The 16585-nt window shown below is 43.0% G+C and overlaps 1 protein-coding gene across 7 annotated transcripts in view; it reads left to right on the top strand.

The window, feature by feature from the left end:
- Positions 1–16585, top strand: part of SH3KBP1 (SH3 domain containing kinase binding protein 1) — a 442009-nt gene that overhangs the window by 326934 nt on the left and 98490 nt on the right. For all 7 annotated transcript variants that reach the window (XM_066357664.1, XM_066357661.1, XM_066357663.1 and 4 more), the window contains one exon: positions 7438–7513. In XM_066357664.1, coding sequence (XP_066213761.1) covers positions 7438–7513 — 76 coding nt within the window. The remainder of the gene's footprint in view (positions 1–7437; positions 7514–16585) is intronic.

The raw sequence follows: 16585 nt of genomic DNA, 5'->3' as shown, positions 1-16585 counted from the left end.
GAAAGGAGAGAGAGGAAGGAAGGGAGAAGCAGAGAGAGACTTTGAGATCTTTACTTTAGAGGTATACAGGAAAACTGATAAACTGCTAAGACATGGCTTTGCCCTCAAGTGTCTCATACACATAAAAATGTCACAGTCAATGTGGGCTGCATATCATTAGAAAACTTTATTGAAAGCTACTTTGTTTAGCCAGCTGGGCTTTAGTTAAACTTTAAAGATGAGAGGAAATTCAAATATACTGGAGGAGGATATAACCACCCAGGTAAGGTGAATAGCCTTGACTCCTGGTTGACAAATTGTGGCTTGCGAGCCACATGCGGCTCTTTGGTCTCTTGAGTGTGGCTCTTCCACAAAATACCATGTACGGGCGCTACTTCGATAAGGAATGTACCTATTTATATAGTTTAAGTTTAAACAATTTGGCTCTCAAAAGAAATTTTAATCGTTGTACTGTTGATATTTGGCTCTGTTGACTAATGAGTTTGCCGACCACTGGCCTAGACTATGTTGCCATTGAACAAGTCAAAATATTATAAATCTGGAAAAGGTCTTTGTATATTAATTGAATTTATACAATTGTCCTAGTAGGACAATTAGGACTTGGTTCATACATGTGCAGCAAATCTTATGTTAAAGCACCAAACAAACAAAACTCAAACTGGTCCCATGGTATTCACTCCTGCCATACCATCCTTCTCTCTCATACTCATCCTCTTATTAAATTCTCCAAATGCATCTAAAAAGAAGGCATTGTTAATCAAAAGATAAAACTAAACCTCTGGTAGAAGGAAGGTTTAAGATGTTCTTTTATCTGACATAACAGCAGAAAATAGTCTTTTAAAGCATAATGGCAAATGAGATTTTATCAAAATGGTATACAGAATGGAAATTTACTGTGATTGTTCATAGTGTGAATTGAGTGACCCTACAACGAAATAGCATGCAGGCTTCTCTCTTAAGAACAGTGGGGGTAAAATATAAACAGTATTTTCATATATTGTCAAGCATTTGAAGAGCTGCCTCTTATGATTTTAACGTTGTCTGAATGTATGTTCTCCACTTTATTGAGCACTCAAGCAAATTTTGATTTGTACTTCAGTTCGTGTTTCTCAGCATGAGTGGAAGACCTTACTGAACCTTCAGAAAGTTGTTTTTCTTTGACAAAAAGAAAATTCTACCCTGCCTATAAATGTGTTATATGGTCCTTTTCTTTTCTTAGGGCCTGGTTTCTACAGGTATCCAAAATGCTAACAAGTGAATCTTAATGATCAGATCCTGGCAGAAGTTAAAGTGCATGATAAAAAGTAGAATTTGGCTCAACTTCTCAAATACATTTCTCTACTGGACACACAAATACATACATGTGTCTCTGAGTGTGTGTCATATATAAAACAGACTTCATATATATGTGTTTAGTAGCATGACAGATACTGAAGTTTTTATCGGACATATTGAAAGAGTAAACCCTGGAAGACCAATGGAAGCATCTAAGATGGAATTGGGTGTTTTCTATCCAGAGAAAGCTTGCCATTATTAATATTAAGAGCATAGGAGGCCCTGGTGGGTAGGTTCAGTGGTAGAGCATTGACCTGGCATGTTTGATTCCTGGCTTGATCCCAGGTTTGATTCCTGGTCAGGGCACACAGGAAAAGCAACCATCTCCTTCTCCCTTTTCCACCTTCTCCCTCTCTTCTCCCACAGCCATGGCTCGATTGATTTGAGCATGTTGGCCCTGGGTGCTGAGGATGGCTCTGTGGAGCCTCCACCTCAGGCACTAAAAACAATAGCTCAATTGCCAGCAGAGCATTGGCCCCAGACAGAGGTTGTTGCCAGGTGGATCCTGGTTAGGGTGCATGCAGGAGTCTGTCTCTGTATCTTCCCCACTTTCACCTAAAAAAATAAAATAAAATAAAAGAGCACAGGAGAAAGTTACCAGCCATTGAGAGATATGGCAAGTTGCAGCAATTGTAAATTTTAAGAAAATCTTTAAATTTTTTCAGGGCTTTGGGAGTTGACATAATAGTCATGAAGAAGAAGTAGAATAGTCCATCCTTAGCTGTAGTTTCAGTTACCTGCTGCCAACCATGGTGTAAAAATATCTATGCTCTTCATCTCACTTTATTGCATTACATTAGTGTTATATCATCTCACATCACAAGAAGAGTGAATACAGTACAATGAGGTATTTTGAGAGAGAGCACATTCATATAACTTTTATTACAGAATGTTGATATAATTGTTTTATTATTAGTTATTTTCTAGTGTGCCTAATTTATAAACTAAACTTTATCATAAGCGTTTATGTATGGGAAAAATATAAAGTATATATAGGGTTCAGTACTTTCTGTTGTTTCAGGGGGTCCTACAGATAAGGAGAGTCTACTCTATATAGTCTTTTAAAGTAAATATAGTAAGGGATAATGGTGGAGAATGATTAAAAGTTGATCTTATGGGAGATCAAATAAAGCAGCTTGAATCAGGGACTAAGATCATTCTCTATGAAACTATTGAAATAATCCCTGTGATAGTAACAAGGCTGTAGGCTGGGGACAAAGAGGAAGGGATGAATCTGAAAGCAGGGCTTTGGTGGTGGGTTCAGTATGGGAAGTCACAATAAGAGGATAATGATGGGTGAGCTCCAAATCATGAGTCTAGGAGACAGAGGATGAGTCAAGAGAATTTAGGGTGTAGAGGTAGTGATGTTAACCCAGCTATTCCATAGACAACTCATTTTCATGATGTGTTTATAGGTATCACACGAATAAGGAATTCTGGTCAGATAAGTTTGGAGAACACTGAGATAATATTAAAGATAATCTTAAACAGTAACTATAGGACTTCTCAGAGCCTTTAATGTGCTATTATGCAAGGATTAGACCAAGTATTCCATGTCTCCCAAATTTACCAGATTGTAGGAATAAGTGGCTTGGTGTTTGTTTGGTTGGTCAGTTATGGAACATCTTGGGAACACACTTTGGAAAATGATTTTAGAACAAGAGAATGGTGTGTGTATGTGTGTGTGTGTGTGTGTGTGTGCATATGCATATATATATAATGAGCCCTCTAAGTGAGAGTCTTTGATCATAATAGATAAAAACTTGAGAGAATGTGAGGGAGCGAACTAGGATGAGTATTTGGAAGTCATAAGCAGAGAGATGACAACCAGAAACATGGCTGAGATTGGATCCTTCTTTATGGTGACCAGTAATTAATAGGAGGTCAGGGTGCATACATGGGAACAAAGGAGTAAATCAGGGGCAACAGTGGTATAGAAAGACATTTCAAACAATGTGTTGTCACCAGAGACCAGACTGGAAAGAGCTGATAAATGACAGTAACAAACAGTGGGGCTCCAAGAGGGCCTCTTGGTCTAATTTGTCAGGGAAGACATCTCACCTCATTTGCCTGTTGTGTTGTGTAGGATGTTAATGCTCGGGCAAAGAGTGAGTGGATGGCATCCCCAAACTCCCTACTAGATCCAACAGACACTTGACTTTGTGGAGATTAGAGAATAATTAACATCTAGGTCCTGCTCTCAAGGAGGGCACTCTTTCTGAAGAAAAAGGGGGAAAGCAGTTAAATTTCGAAGTATAATGCAATTAAATGCTTCTAAAGCAGCTGCAAATCTGATGAAGTCTTTACGATTGGGCAAAAAGGTGTATTGTAACTTGAATCATCACTAACTTTTCAAGGGAAATAAACGTTACATAAATAACTGAAAGTCTTGAGCAAATTTAATCAGAAAGTGACTTTAAAATATTTTTTTCTTAAACTCAAGTTTAAACACAGACTGTGAAGCATAACCTTGGAGATGACGGGATTGACATGGTGGTATATAAGGTGTTTCAAAGATAATCTTTGTCCCTGGAATGGAACTACAAATAAATCTTTTCTTTTACTGGACCATGCATATTATTTTTAGAATTTTGAGTTTTATTTTTCTCTGACATATCTTGTGTTGTTAACAGTTAGTTTAAGTTGGGCCAACCAAGGGCAAATGAGTTAACAGCTGCTTTGTAAATTTCCCAGGGAGTAGAAAAGTCCTCCATTAGATCACACAGGCGCTGCATTGTAAGGACGCTCCTTTGTGCTAGTTCTCACTGGCTCTGACCTGAGCTGGCACGTGAAGCTTCTACTCTGCTCCTGTGTCCCCCTACTAAGCACCAAAAAAACTTTTCATAATACCATCAATCAGAGGAGTTCACTAAAGAAGCATGTAAAAATAAACAGAAAAAGTTTACAGTGAGTTTTAATAGCTATTTGTGTATCTTTCTGAGAGATAGTAGAGAATGAAAGCTGAAAGGTTGAGGCTATGATCATACATAAATGCTGTTTGGTCCCTTTTCCCATCACTGTCTCCTGTGGCCTGTGTCTTTCTGTATCTCGTATATCACCATGATTTGGGATAACCATGCTGAATGGTGCAGTACCCCTCAACACACCACTCTGGAGAAGCTGATGAATTGCTGTTTTAGCATTTGTAGAGATGCTGGGCGGCCTCCTGCCTTTTTGTCTGCTTCCCTGCTTCATATGGAACAGGCACTTAATAAATGTGCACTGAAAAGAAAGGGAAGGAGTACCATCAGATCCCAGTAGAGTAAAAGGAATGCCTTAAAAAAGCCAGCTTTCATCTTATATTTTACCAGTGGTTTTAAAAGTCATCTCTGTGTTTGGCTTCCTGTGAGCACTTGAGTAATGTCTGCATATAGTTTCTCAAAATATCACCCTCTTCTATAATAACCATCTGAAAGCCTGGTCTTCCAACAGGATGCTGTCGCACCAATGCAGGGAGCTCTCTCCTTCCTACCCTACACATAAGACCTGGTTGTCTTTGTGATTCAGGAGTTGTGCGTAGTATTCTTTGAGAGGAGGCTTGCAGAAACAGGACCTAAACTTCCTTCTCCTTAGCCTTGTTATATAATTAGAGACTTTTTTCTACTCAAAGGAGTTTGCATCTGAATTAGAATAAAATCAGAGGAGTGATTTTATACTTGATATGAGCGGGATTCTGGACTCAGAAGAAGGTAGAAAGAAGGTGGAAAGAGAGAGAGAAGAGAGTAAGAAGAGTGAAAAAGATGTTTTATAATTATCTAGGTCTGAGAATAGGCAGCCAGAGAGTTGTTAGTCCAAGAAAAGGTATTTGGTTAGCATTACTGGAATCCCTCCTACACCCAGGTCAGTGGCTCTCAAACTTGAGCGTGCATCAGAATCCCCTGGAGGATGTGTTCAGACAGAGACTGCCAGGAACCATCCCCACAGTTTCTGATTGAGAAAGAAGCCTGGGGCAGGGCCTGGGAACTTGCTCTGTGAATAAGTTCTCAAGTGATGCTGGTGTCACTGGTTTGGGCACCATACCTCTCTGGGTCTAGGTTCTAGAGAAGAGAGAAACACCTGAATGATTTACATCTCTAGGACACCTGGAGAACCAGGCTGAGAGGGGAGGGACTTGCCTTACTCTCAGCCTTCAGTCATGGCCCATGAAGAAGGATGGAATTAAAATCCAGCACCCTTGGAAGGTGAGGACAATATCAGCTTCACCATCACCCCTGTTGCTGGGATCTACACAGCGACCAGTGTGCTGTATTTTCTGAAATAGTGAGAAAAAGGAGCAGAAAAACCTTGGCTTTCTTGTGTCTTTCTGTACAGAAGTAAGTGGCTTTAACTGATGGCCTTTTTTGATTTGATGTCTGTTAGCTTGGATGGACTGGTAAACCAGGAAATTAGAGATGATGGGCAGGACTTTGTTTTATTACCAAATAAGGGGAATTTATAAGAATATACAATCTGCAAAGGTTTCTCTAAAGCAGGGGTCCCCAAACTTTTTACACAGGGGGCCAGTTCACTGTCCCTCAGACCGTTGGGGGGCCGCCACATACAGTGCTCCTCTCACTGACCACCAGTGAAAGAGGTGCCCCTTTCCGGAAGTGCGGCGGGAGCTGTGTAAATGGTTTCAGGTGGCCACATGCGGCCCGCAGGCCGTAGTTTGGGGATGCCTGCAAAGGAAGGCATTTGGTTTAAAGCCCAAAACATTGGTTCTCTCTCTCTTTTCTGAAAAGTCAGGATTGGACAGTCGCTCACTATTATGTTTTCCTGATTTCTTCGCTACCCTGTCAGTGATAATTGAAGTATTAATTGTTTTTCTTTTCTTCTTGCTAATGTTTTAACAATAGTGATGCTTTACTCTGTTCTCTAAAGGTGGAGTACAAAGGGATTAATAAGGATGCTGTTGATAGTATCAATAGGAATGTGAACAACATTGTAAGAGCATCTATTTTAACTGTCAATTCCTGATTTTTCGAGATAACTCTAAGAACAGTTTTTCATCAAATTTGACCTTATGGCCAAATAACATCAAGCTTTTTTTCCTCCTTGATGTTTCCTTGAAATCACAAAATGTTATTAGTTTGCTCTCCCCGTTTCCAGCTTCAGAAAAATACAAAAAAAAAAGTTATTAGTTTGAGTACTTAGCAGCAGTCGAGGGGCGGCATAATATTTTGGATTCCATTTTTTATCTAATATAGAAAGCCCTGCGGCACTAAATAAAAATGTCACCATGTAAAATGTAAAGGCTTTCTGTCACAAATGTTTTAAAAAATTCATGAGGGGCTGAGGATTTGATTTATCTTATCCTCTTTCTGTGATTTATTCATATTTAATGTTAGTTTCAACATCTGAGCCATGAAGACATTTTTCAAATTAAAAACTGTGGTGAATTAGTTTTATTTGAAGAAGCATTCCATTGTGCTGGTTTTTGAATTATGCAATTCATTCCTCTTCATGTGTCTAAGTAGCAGATATGTTTGGTTTTCCCAGTAGCTGGATTCTTACTGGGGAAACCCTTCATTGTTTGGGGGGGTTGGTTTCACTCAGCTACTTGGTTTTAACAGCTGTTTCTCTGGTATCAATAGGCATCTCCTTGGGCTGGAAGGGGACGCAGTAGGGCACAGTTGTCCTGGACACTCTGACTTCTGCCTGTCCTTCCACCTGCCCTGTCTGTTTGTCTGTCCTTCTGGCCCTCCACCCTTAAATCCCATTCTTCTTTCTCTCTTTTTATTCATTCTCTCATGCTACCATTCTTATTCTTCTATTCCATAGATACTTTTGAGCAGTTCCTCTTGGCCAGGTGCTGTGCCTCCATCGATTTAGTCAGCTTCTCATAAAATGAGGGGGGATGTGTTTTTAATAAGAACATCAAGGAAGAATGGGAGCAAAAGGTACTGAAAGCCTACAGGGATAAGCCCTTCCTACCTGGTTTTCTCGCTTGTTGTCACTAAGCCCTATGGAAGAACAGCAGGCAGGACACAGAGCAGCACAACGCTTATGTGTGTGGTTTGCGGGACCAGTTGTGAGCAGTTCGTCATTGCGATCTTGATTTTATTCCTGTACTCAATGGAGCGAATCATCTTGTTAAGTAGAATCATCTTTTTTCTTTCTCAGACCATTGGAAAGAAGTTACTTCCAGCTACAGCAACTCCAGACTCATCCAAAACAGAAATGGACAGCAGGACAAAGAGTGAGTTTCCTTATTTTTCCATTTGATATTTGAAAGCTTTTGATAAGTCAAATGCTTTTGATAAAACTCAAATGCTTTTGATAAAATCCTCACATGATCTTAATGGTTTTTTTTTTTAACACACCAGGAAAGAATGCACACTGATGTGTTTCATTGGGTCCCACCAGTAGGATGGGACAGTTAGATTCAGAGCTCTCGGGGTGGGGTAGGGGTGGGGTTGGTGTGGGGTAGGGGTGGGATCATCGCTTTTGTGAAACATGGTTCTGTCCTGCCTTGTGTATCTCACTGACATGCAGAACCAGGGCTTGTCCATATCTGTCCAGAGAACTTTGCATAGTTCCAGAGGTAGATTCTAGAGGAACTGCAACTTTTAAGCAGTTTAGGGGTTCACACATCTTCCAGTCAGAGAGGCTTTATCTTTAAGCCTAACCACTCAGCCAATACGCCCAAACCTTGACTTCCTGCCAGCATCCTCAGCACATCTCTGCTTGAATTCCTCTAGGTACAAATGTCTTTCTTCTATTGGGCCAGATAGGCTCTTATAGTATTTCCCCAAGGGTTCTAGTCTCTGGGCCTGTATTGATATTGGCCCTTTTTCCTCCTAACAGTCCTTTCTTTATGTATTTGAGGACAGTTTTCTCTCCAAAACCTTCCCATAGGTCAGTATTGTCAATTCTAGAATTGCCAGATAAAATATAAGATGCTCGGTTATATTTGAATTTTTAATTTGGGGGTTATAAATAAGTATGTCCCAGGCAATATTTGTTATTTATCTCAAATCCAGATGTCACTGGGCATCCTTCCTTTGTTTGTATTTGCTAAAGCAGGCAATACTCCATTTCCTTTAGTCATTCCTCCCCTAATGGGGGCGTTCTGAGCATGCTCTAGTGTGTCTTTTCCCAGAAACAAGTACTTAAATTCTGTCTCGGGATTTTATTTTATTTTATTTTTTCAGCTTCAGATTTTCATATGAGGATAATGTGAACAGACTACTAATCTAGTTTGGAAAGACAAAGATTGAGAGAATCTGTATCATACGATTAACATAAGAACAAGCATAGGTTTGTTCTTTTATTTGCAGAGTAATATACCCGGAACTCCTTTTCCAGGGCAAAACACATAGTTTTGAGAGCAAGTAAGTGATACTGCCTTAGACACAAGAAAATGAATTTATGGGACTGGCTAAGCCAAAAATGGTGGTTTAGATAAATAAATGCATGGGTAATATTCATGCAGATGTTAGAGCCCTGTCATAATGTTTAAGGTTTTAATCAACCTACATTCCTTCCATCTATTAATGGTATAATCAGACTCTTTTTATTAAATTGTTCTTTTTTTTTTTAAATTTTTTTTTATTATTCATTTTTTAGAGAGGAGAGAGAAAGGGAGAGGGAGAGAGAGAGGAGAGAGAGACAGAGAGAGAAGGTGGGGAGGAGCAGGAAGCATCAACTCCCATATGTGCCTTGACCAGGCAAGCCCAGGGTTTCGAACCGGCGACCTCAGCATTTCCAGGTCGACGCTTTATCCACTGCGCCACCACAGGTCAGGCACAATCAGACTCTTGATAATAGTTTTATGCTGTAATCCAGCAGTTCTCAAACTTGAGTCAGGAGATCTGGAGTGGGGCCTGAAAATGTGCTGTTTTGACAAGTTGCCAGGTGCTACTGCTTCTTAGTCTAGGGCCCACGCTTTGTGGACCACTGTTCTGAGTTTACAAGTGTTCCCGAGGAGACACTGGCCCTGCAGTTATTCACACAGTTTGTAGGCTTCTCGTGCTAAATCTACCTTTAGGCACTAAAGTCTTCAAGATTCTTTAAGAGTCCTGAATATTTGTTTTTCAAGAATTGACAGTTAGCCCTGGCCGGTTGGCTCAGCGGTGGAGCATCGGCCTGGCGTGCGGGGGACCTGGGTTTGATTCCCGGCCAGGGCACATAGGAGAGGTGACCATTTGCTTCTCCACCCCCCCTTCCTCTCTGTCTCTCTCTTCCCCTCCCACAGCCGAGGCTCCATTGTAGCAAAGATGGCTCGGGTGCTGGGGATGGCTCCTTGGCCTCTGCCCCAGGTGCTAGAGTGGCTCTGGTCGCGGCAGAACGATGCCCCAGAGGGGCAGAGCATCGCCCCCTGGTGGGCAGAGCGTCGCCCCTGGTGGGCGTGCCGGGTGGATCCCGGTCGGGCGCATGCGGGAGTCTGTCTGACTGTCTCTCCCCGTTTCCAGCTTCAGAAAAATACAAAAAAAAAAAAAAAAAGAATTGACAGTTAAACCATTTCAAAAGCATTGCTCATATCAGACAGTAGGCTGTCTATCCTCTCATTCAACTGCTCATTTTGTAGCCGTGGCTATTAATAAGTTTATAGCCCTGGCCAGTGGCTCAGTGGATACAGCATCAGCCCAATGTATGGATGTCCTGGGTTCAATTCCCAGTCAGGGCACACAGGAGAAGTGACCATCTACTTCTCTATCACTCCCCCTCCCCCTGCTCTCTCTTTTCTCCTCTTGCAGCCAGTGATTAGATTGATTCAAGCATTACCCCACATGCTAAGGATAGCTCTGTGGGAGTGCAACTACCTCAGGTGCTAAAAATAGCTCGGTACTGGAGCACTAGCCCCAGATGGGGTTGCCAGGAGGATCCCAGTTAGGGCTCATGTGGAATCCACCTCACTATCTCCCATCCTCTCATCTAAAAACAACAACAAATAAGAAACAAACAAACAAAAAACAAGTTTATAGATGATCAAGGTTATTAGGAAAGTTGGTTGGATGGCTGGAGTGGGCAGTAGGCAGGAGAAGAAAAACAGGAAAATGTAGCAAACCTCAAAGGTTTGTGGTCCCTGAGACAGGCTGTCCTCATGACATGTGACAACCAGTAGTCTTCACGAACCTGACTCGTGTTTGCAGATATAATCTAGGAAGCAGAGAATTATTATTATTTTTGTAATGGGAAAGAGTTTTAATACACATGAAAGAGAACTTCCCTGTATATTGTTCAGCTCTGTCCAGAGTAAAGAAGACCTTGGGTGACTTGTGGGTTGTTTTAAGGGGAGGCTGAGCAGGAGGGACCTGAATGTCACTTATAAGGATTTGGCACAAAATAGGCCAGTTTGTAGGACATGCTTAAGTGATTAAAACTCAGGTCTCAAAAACCGGCCGTAGGGTAAGAACATGTCCTTGATGCTTCTTTTCACCCTCTGTAATGTCTGTAGGCAGGAGACGGTTTTTTTGGCAGAATTAGGTAGGAAGGGTTTAGCTGTGGTTTGGAGCAGTGCTGGTCAATAGAAATATTATGTGAGCCACATACGTGATTATACATTTTCTAGTAGCCACATTTTAAAAAAGATAAAGGAAGAGGTAAACTTAATTTAAATAAAATTTATCTAACTCAATGTCCCAAATGTTATCATTTCAACATGTAACATATATAAAGTTATTAAATGAGCTATTTTCATTCTTTTTTCACATGAGTCTTCATAATCTAGTAAGTATTTTATATGTATGGCGCATCTCAACTCATAGTAGCCACATTTCAAGTGCTCAATGCTCTTTGTGCCTAGTGGCCACCAATTGGATGGTGTAGGTTGAGAGTTATTCTGGGATCTAAGATGGGCTTCCTGGGCCTGGATATTAACAGTTTCAAATACTCAGCTCCTTTAAGTGTGTGGGAAGATCATATAGACCATGGCTTATTCAGACCTCCGAATATGTCTTAACTGTTATGTCCACCTACCTGGCTCTCTGGAAGCATCATGGTGGGGGGTGGGTTGTTAATGAAGAGTGGTTTTACAGAGGCTGGGTGCTGTATTTTGGCTGAGAATCAGAAAGCAGGGACTCTAGGACCAACCCTGTTATTAGCTGTTTGACCTTGGGCACGTAATTTGATTTCATTGGCTGTATTGTTTGTGACGTCATAGGGTGTACTAGAGAAAACCCCGAGGTTTCTCCCAGCATCTCCAGCTTCTGACTCAGTTCCAAAGGTTTTATAAAAGGTTTCTGTATTCAAAGAATTGAGCAGCTGCATGAGAAAGACAAAGGGAAGATGTGAACAATTCAGTCAGTAGGAACATGAGATGATGTCACTGGGCATAGGTGTAAATATTCATTAAGAGGGTAGCAGGTCAGGAAGGGGAATTATCACTGTCAGCAAAGCCTTGAGGGATATTTATTGGCTGACATTTTTCATGGACGAGCAACAATTTCTGCACTTTAATCTCACCTCTTACACACCCTGGCTTTCATTTTAAGAGTAACTTCTGGGGTAATTATTCTTCCATAATTTCTAGAGGCACCCTGGTTCACTAAAAAGCCCTCTCCATTTGGAACATTTTGCATCAAAATGTTCCAGGTTTTGATGCAACACCCATGTTCGGGCGGAAGGACACAGAGTACTGACCAATGACTTGAAATGACCCTGAGCTTGGGAGCAGTATGTCCTTCTTCCCTCTGGTTGAAAGACAAACATCTATCAAAGATTGCCCAGCAGTACAGAGGAGAGAGGCTCCCTCCTGTACAGCTGTCTCCTTAGCATGCTAAAATACAAACTCCCATCAGGATTAAGAGTTATGATGATTCAAAAAATGTTCGTGTCAATTGGTATTTTCTGAGTGAAAGTGAAATTTAGCTGATCAGGATTTATTTGAACAGCTAACATCATCTCCCCTTCCCCAATAAAGCTTTTATGATATTGAAATTCCTCTGAAACACATGCTGGGGAACAGATTGCCATAATTTTCATAACAAGAGGAAGACTGTCTAAATATTCATAAGTGAAGTGCCCCAAGGTTCCTCCAGCTCACCACATCTGGAGTTCCTGTCTCCCTTACTATAAGTGATGCAGATTTGTGGCCTCTGTGGGCTAAAAACAAACAAACAAACAAACAAAAACTCAGAGAAAGGATTGTTTAGCATCTTTCTGAACAAACAGTTCAGTCTCAGAGATTCAGGAGGCCAGTTGAGCAGGTGGGTTAGGAAAAAGATAATCCTTGGCAGAATTTGTACAGAGGCAGATCAGGCTTCTGAATAAATGACTGGGATGCGAAGGAAGCCTGCTGCCTAACCTCGCCTCACTTCATCACTGGACACCATACCACGTTTCTAATCACTTTGTCCATTGATTTGCTTCTCCGAGTTGTCCCCTGTGATAGTGACACATGGTGCCTTGTGGCTTTGATTTGTTCCTCAAGGTGAGGGCTGTGGCTTCTACTTGATATCCCTACTTTATAGCCTAGAAAAGTGCCATAGACTCAGTGGACACATAACAAGTGGCGATTGAGCAAGTGGAGAATTATAAATGACTTACAGTTTACCAGGCTCTATGTTGGACAGTGTCTTATAAAAGCAGAAGTGTAACCATGGGTCTCCTTTCCAAGTTCACAGTCACCAGGAGGAAAAGGACATATTTATTCCCACAAAATCATCAAGCTTATTTTGGGTTTCTGAGGTGGTTACCAGTGGGCTTGACAGGTCCTTTATTCTTCCAGCCCCTTCTCTAGCCCAATTAGCTCGAGAGCATCAGGGCAAACCAGGCTTGTTCGACAAGGTCAGACTTATTGGCTCATTGCACCAGGAAGACTGTGCAGGAGGACCTACGGAGGTCACACCACACAAAAGAAAAAAATAATAGTTACAGATTTGGAGTAGGAGGGACTGAAGTGAAATTTAAATGAAACAGTATTTTTGTTTGTTTGTTTTGTGACAGAGACAGAGAGAGGAACAAATAGGGCCAAATAGGGACCGACGGACAGGAAGGAAGGGAGATGAGAAGCATCAATTCTTCAATGTGGCACCTTAGTTGTTCATTGATTGCTTTCTCGTATGTGCCTTGACTAGGGGACTACAGCAGAGTGAGGGACCCCTTGCTCAAGCCTGTGACCTTGGGCTTAAAGCCAGCGACCTTTGGGCTCAAGCAAGCAACCATGGAGTCATGTCTATGATTTCACGCTCAAGTCAGTGAGCCTGAGCTCAAGCTGACGACCTTGGGGTTTCAAACCTGGGTCCTCTGCGTCCTAGTCCAATGCTCTATCCACTGAGCCACTGCCTGGTCAGTCTAAATGAAGCAGTGTTTTGACAGGCTCAAAGAAAAGAGGGGCTGTGTGGAAAGGGGTCAACATAAGGCCTGGGCTGCAAGGGGGACCCAGGTACTGTTTCTTTGGAAACCACCAAATTAAGATAGATATGGACTGCTGTGTTCAGAGCCACTTACACGAGGCTCTGCATTTGTGTGGGAAATCAAGGCTGGGTGTTTTTGTGTGTGTGTCAAAGTGACTCAGTTCCTTCAGCCAAGAATGGGCCATTTCTTTCTTACTGATATGGTATCAAAAGCAGAGTTTCTGATAGTCTGTGGTTTTAGGGGACAAACTTTCTCAGAGAGTAAGAAATCAGTAGTCACTCAGAGAAGGCCTCGTTAGGACCCTTTCTCACTGCAGCATGAGCTTGGGAAAAATACTATTTCCCCTACACTTTGCAGCTGGCTGGATCCATGTGTGTTGCCCCAACCTGACGAATGGCTGGGCAGATTTTTACTTTCTCAGCCTGAGCTAATTTTTGCTTTCTTACCACATGTTTAAATAAAAGGAAAAAAGATCAGCTCTCTTATGTTGGTTTTTCCCAGCTTCACCTGGGAACTCTTTTATCTTCTTTTTCCAGGACAGATGTTTTTGCTCACTTCTCTTCCCCAAAGCTTACTCATGTTGGGGCCTGGGAATTCGGGCACATCTGATTGGAACATGTATTTCCTACCAGTGTTTGGTGACTCCCACAAGTCCCCAACCTCGTGCCTCAGGGGTCCCCCTCTCCCTGGGGGGCACTGCTCATCAAGTGCCTCAGGGGTCTCCCCTCTCCCTGGGGGGCACTGCTCATCAAGTGCCTCAGGGGTCCCCCTCTCCCTGGGGGGCACTGCTCATCAAGTGCCTCAGGGGTCTCCCCTCTCCCTGGGGGGCACTGCTCATCAAGTGCCTCAGGGGTCTCCCTCTCCCTGGGGGGCACTGCTCATCAAGTGCCCCTACACAGCCCTCGCTGTCTGGGTTCAGCATGGGGGTCTTCCTGCGAAGGTGCCCAGGCTGCCCGTGTCGCTGAGGACCTGGATTTCAAATACAGTCCTCTTGGAGGAGAAAAGCTCTCTCCTTTATGTTAACCTGGGTTTCCTTTCTCCCAAAGACTCAGCGCTGCTCTGTACTAGAGAACAGAAAGGGAATAAAAGGTGTCATAATTCATAGTTGTGAAATAATTTTAAAGTTACATTCCCAGTAGGATACAAGACCAGAAGTGGTCTTGTGATTTGGGTCACAGTCAACTTTTTCATGAAGGAAGTCGTTGGACTGGGGTTGACAACATAGTGATGTACACATGTGCTTTGCTTCCCTGTCTGGACTTAAGTGTAGACCAGGATTTCTCCTCCTTGGCACTGTTAACATTTGGACCAGATCACTCTTTGTTGAAGGGCTGTCCTGTGTCCATCATAGGATGTTTAGCAGGATCCCTGAGCTTCACACGCTTGATGCCAATAACACTTAACACGTTCTTCCCCAGTGATAACCACAGATATTTCCAGGCATTGCCAGTGTCTTGGGGAAGAAACTTGCCCCAGGTTCAAGCCACTGGTGTAGACTGTGATAAGCTCCACAAGGGCACTGCTGCATGTCTGCCGCCGGGCGCACAGTAAACACTCAGATCATATTTATTGAACGAATGACAAACCTAATGTTCATTCCATCCCTCCCCACTAGCCCCCAATCCTAAGACTCTGACCAAGGACTCGACTTCTATGTAAATCTATCACACGGCACCCCCAGCCTCGGCACTACCACCACACTAGCCCATGCTCCATATCCTCACAGTCGTTTTGTTCCTCTCTAGCATTGGCTCTTTGCTGCTCCCCATGGCTAGATCAGTGGCCTTCACAGGGTGCTCCCTGGAGCAGCAGCAGCAGCAGCAGCAGCGGCACCCCCAGCCTCGGCACCACCACACTGGCCCATGCTCCATATCCTCACAGTCGTTTTGTTCCTCTCTAGCATTGGCTCTTTGCTGCTCCCCGTGGCTAGATCAGTGGCCTTCACAGGGTGCTCCCTGGAGCAGCAGCAGCAGCAGCACCGGGGAACTGGGTAGAGATGCAGATCCCCAGCCCTAGGGAATCAGAAACCTTGGGGGTTCTGTTTTCACAAGTCCTCTACCTTGGGCTGATGCCCACTCAGGTGTGAGAACCTCTGCCCTAAACGAGGGGTTCTTAAGTTTCCACGCTGAGGACAATCAGGGTGCTTGTGAGTTTCTGCTTCCACCTCAGACCTGTTCATTGGGATCCCCAGGGAAGGAGTCTGGGAAGGTATAGAAGGAACAGGTACCCCACATCTTCCTTGTCATCAAGAATGGTTGAGTGCCTGACCAGGCGGTGGCGCAGTGGATAGAGCGTCGGACTGGGATGCGGAGGTCCCAGGTGCGAGACCCCGAGGTCACCAGCTTGAGCACAGGTTCATCTGGTTTGAACAAAAGCTCACCAGCTTGGACCCCAGGTCGCTGGCTCAAGCAAGGGGTTACTGGGTCTGCTGTAGCCCCACGGTCAAGGCACATGTGAGAAAGCAATCAATGAACAACTAAGGTGCCGCAACGAAGAATTGATGCTTCTCATCTCTTTCCGTTTCTTTCTGTCCCTATCTATCCCTCTCTCTGACTCTCTCTCTGTCTCTGTAAAAAAAGAAAAAAAAAAGAAAAAGAAATGGTTGAGAATCCCCACCCCTACCCCTCTGGTCGTAGTCCTAGAACACTGTACAGAGCCCAGTGCCATTTTCCTCCTCCAACAAGGAACCCTTAGTCTCTCCTTTGGGAAAGGGTTTCCCCATTTCTGATACTTCGATACTTGAAGCTGAACACATTGCTCTTATCCTTTCCTCACTATTGCCCTGACAAGAGCTCTGTGTATACATGCCTTATTTCTTTTCCTTGATTATAAACTCCTTGAGAACCAGAAACGAGTCTTATTTAACTTAGTCTCTTTTCCCAGACTATGATAAAAGTGTACACCCTTATTACAATTCCAAAACATAAACATTGGGAAAACTAAAAGTTCTTATCACCTGGGTGGTAAAACT

Source organism: Saccopteryx leptura, chromosome X, assembly GCF_036850995.1.
Source record: "Saccopteryx leptura isolate mSacLep1 chromosome X, mSacLep1_pri_phased_curated, whole genome shotgun sequence".
Taxonomy (NCBI): domain Eukaryota; kingdom Metazoa; phylum Chordata; class Mammalia; order Chiroptera; family Emballonuridae; genus Saccopteryx; species Saccopteryx leptura.
The sequence above is the reverse complement of the archived record's forward strand: the minus strand, read 5'-3'. Positions and strand labels throughout refer to the sequence as shown.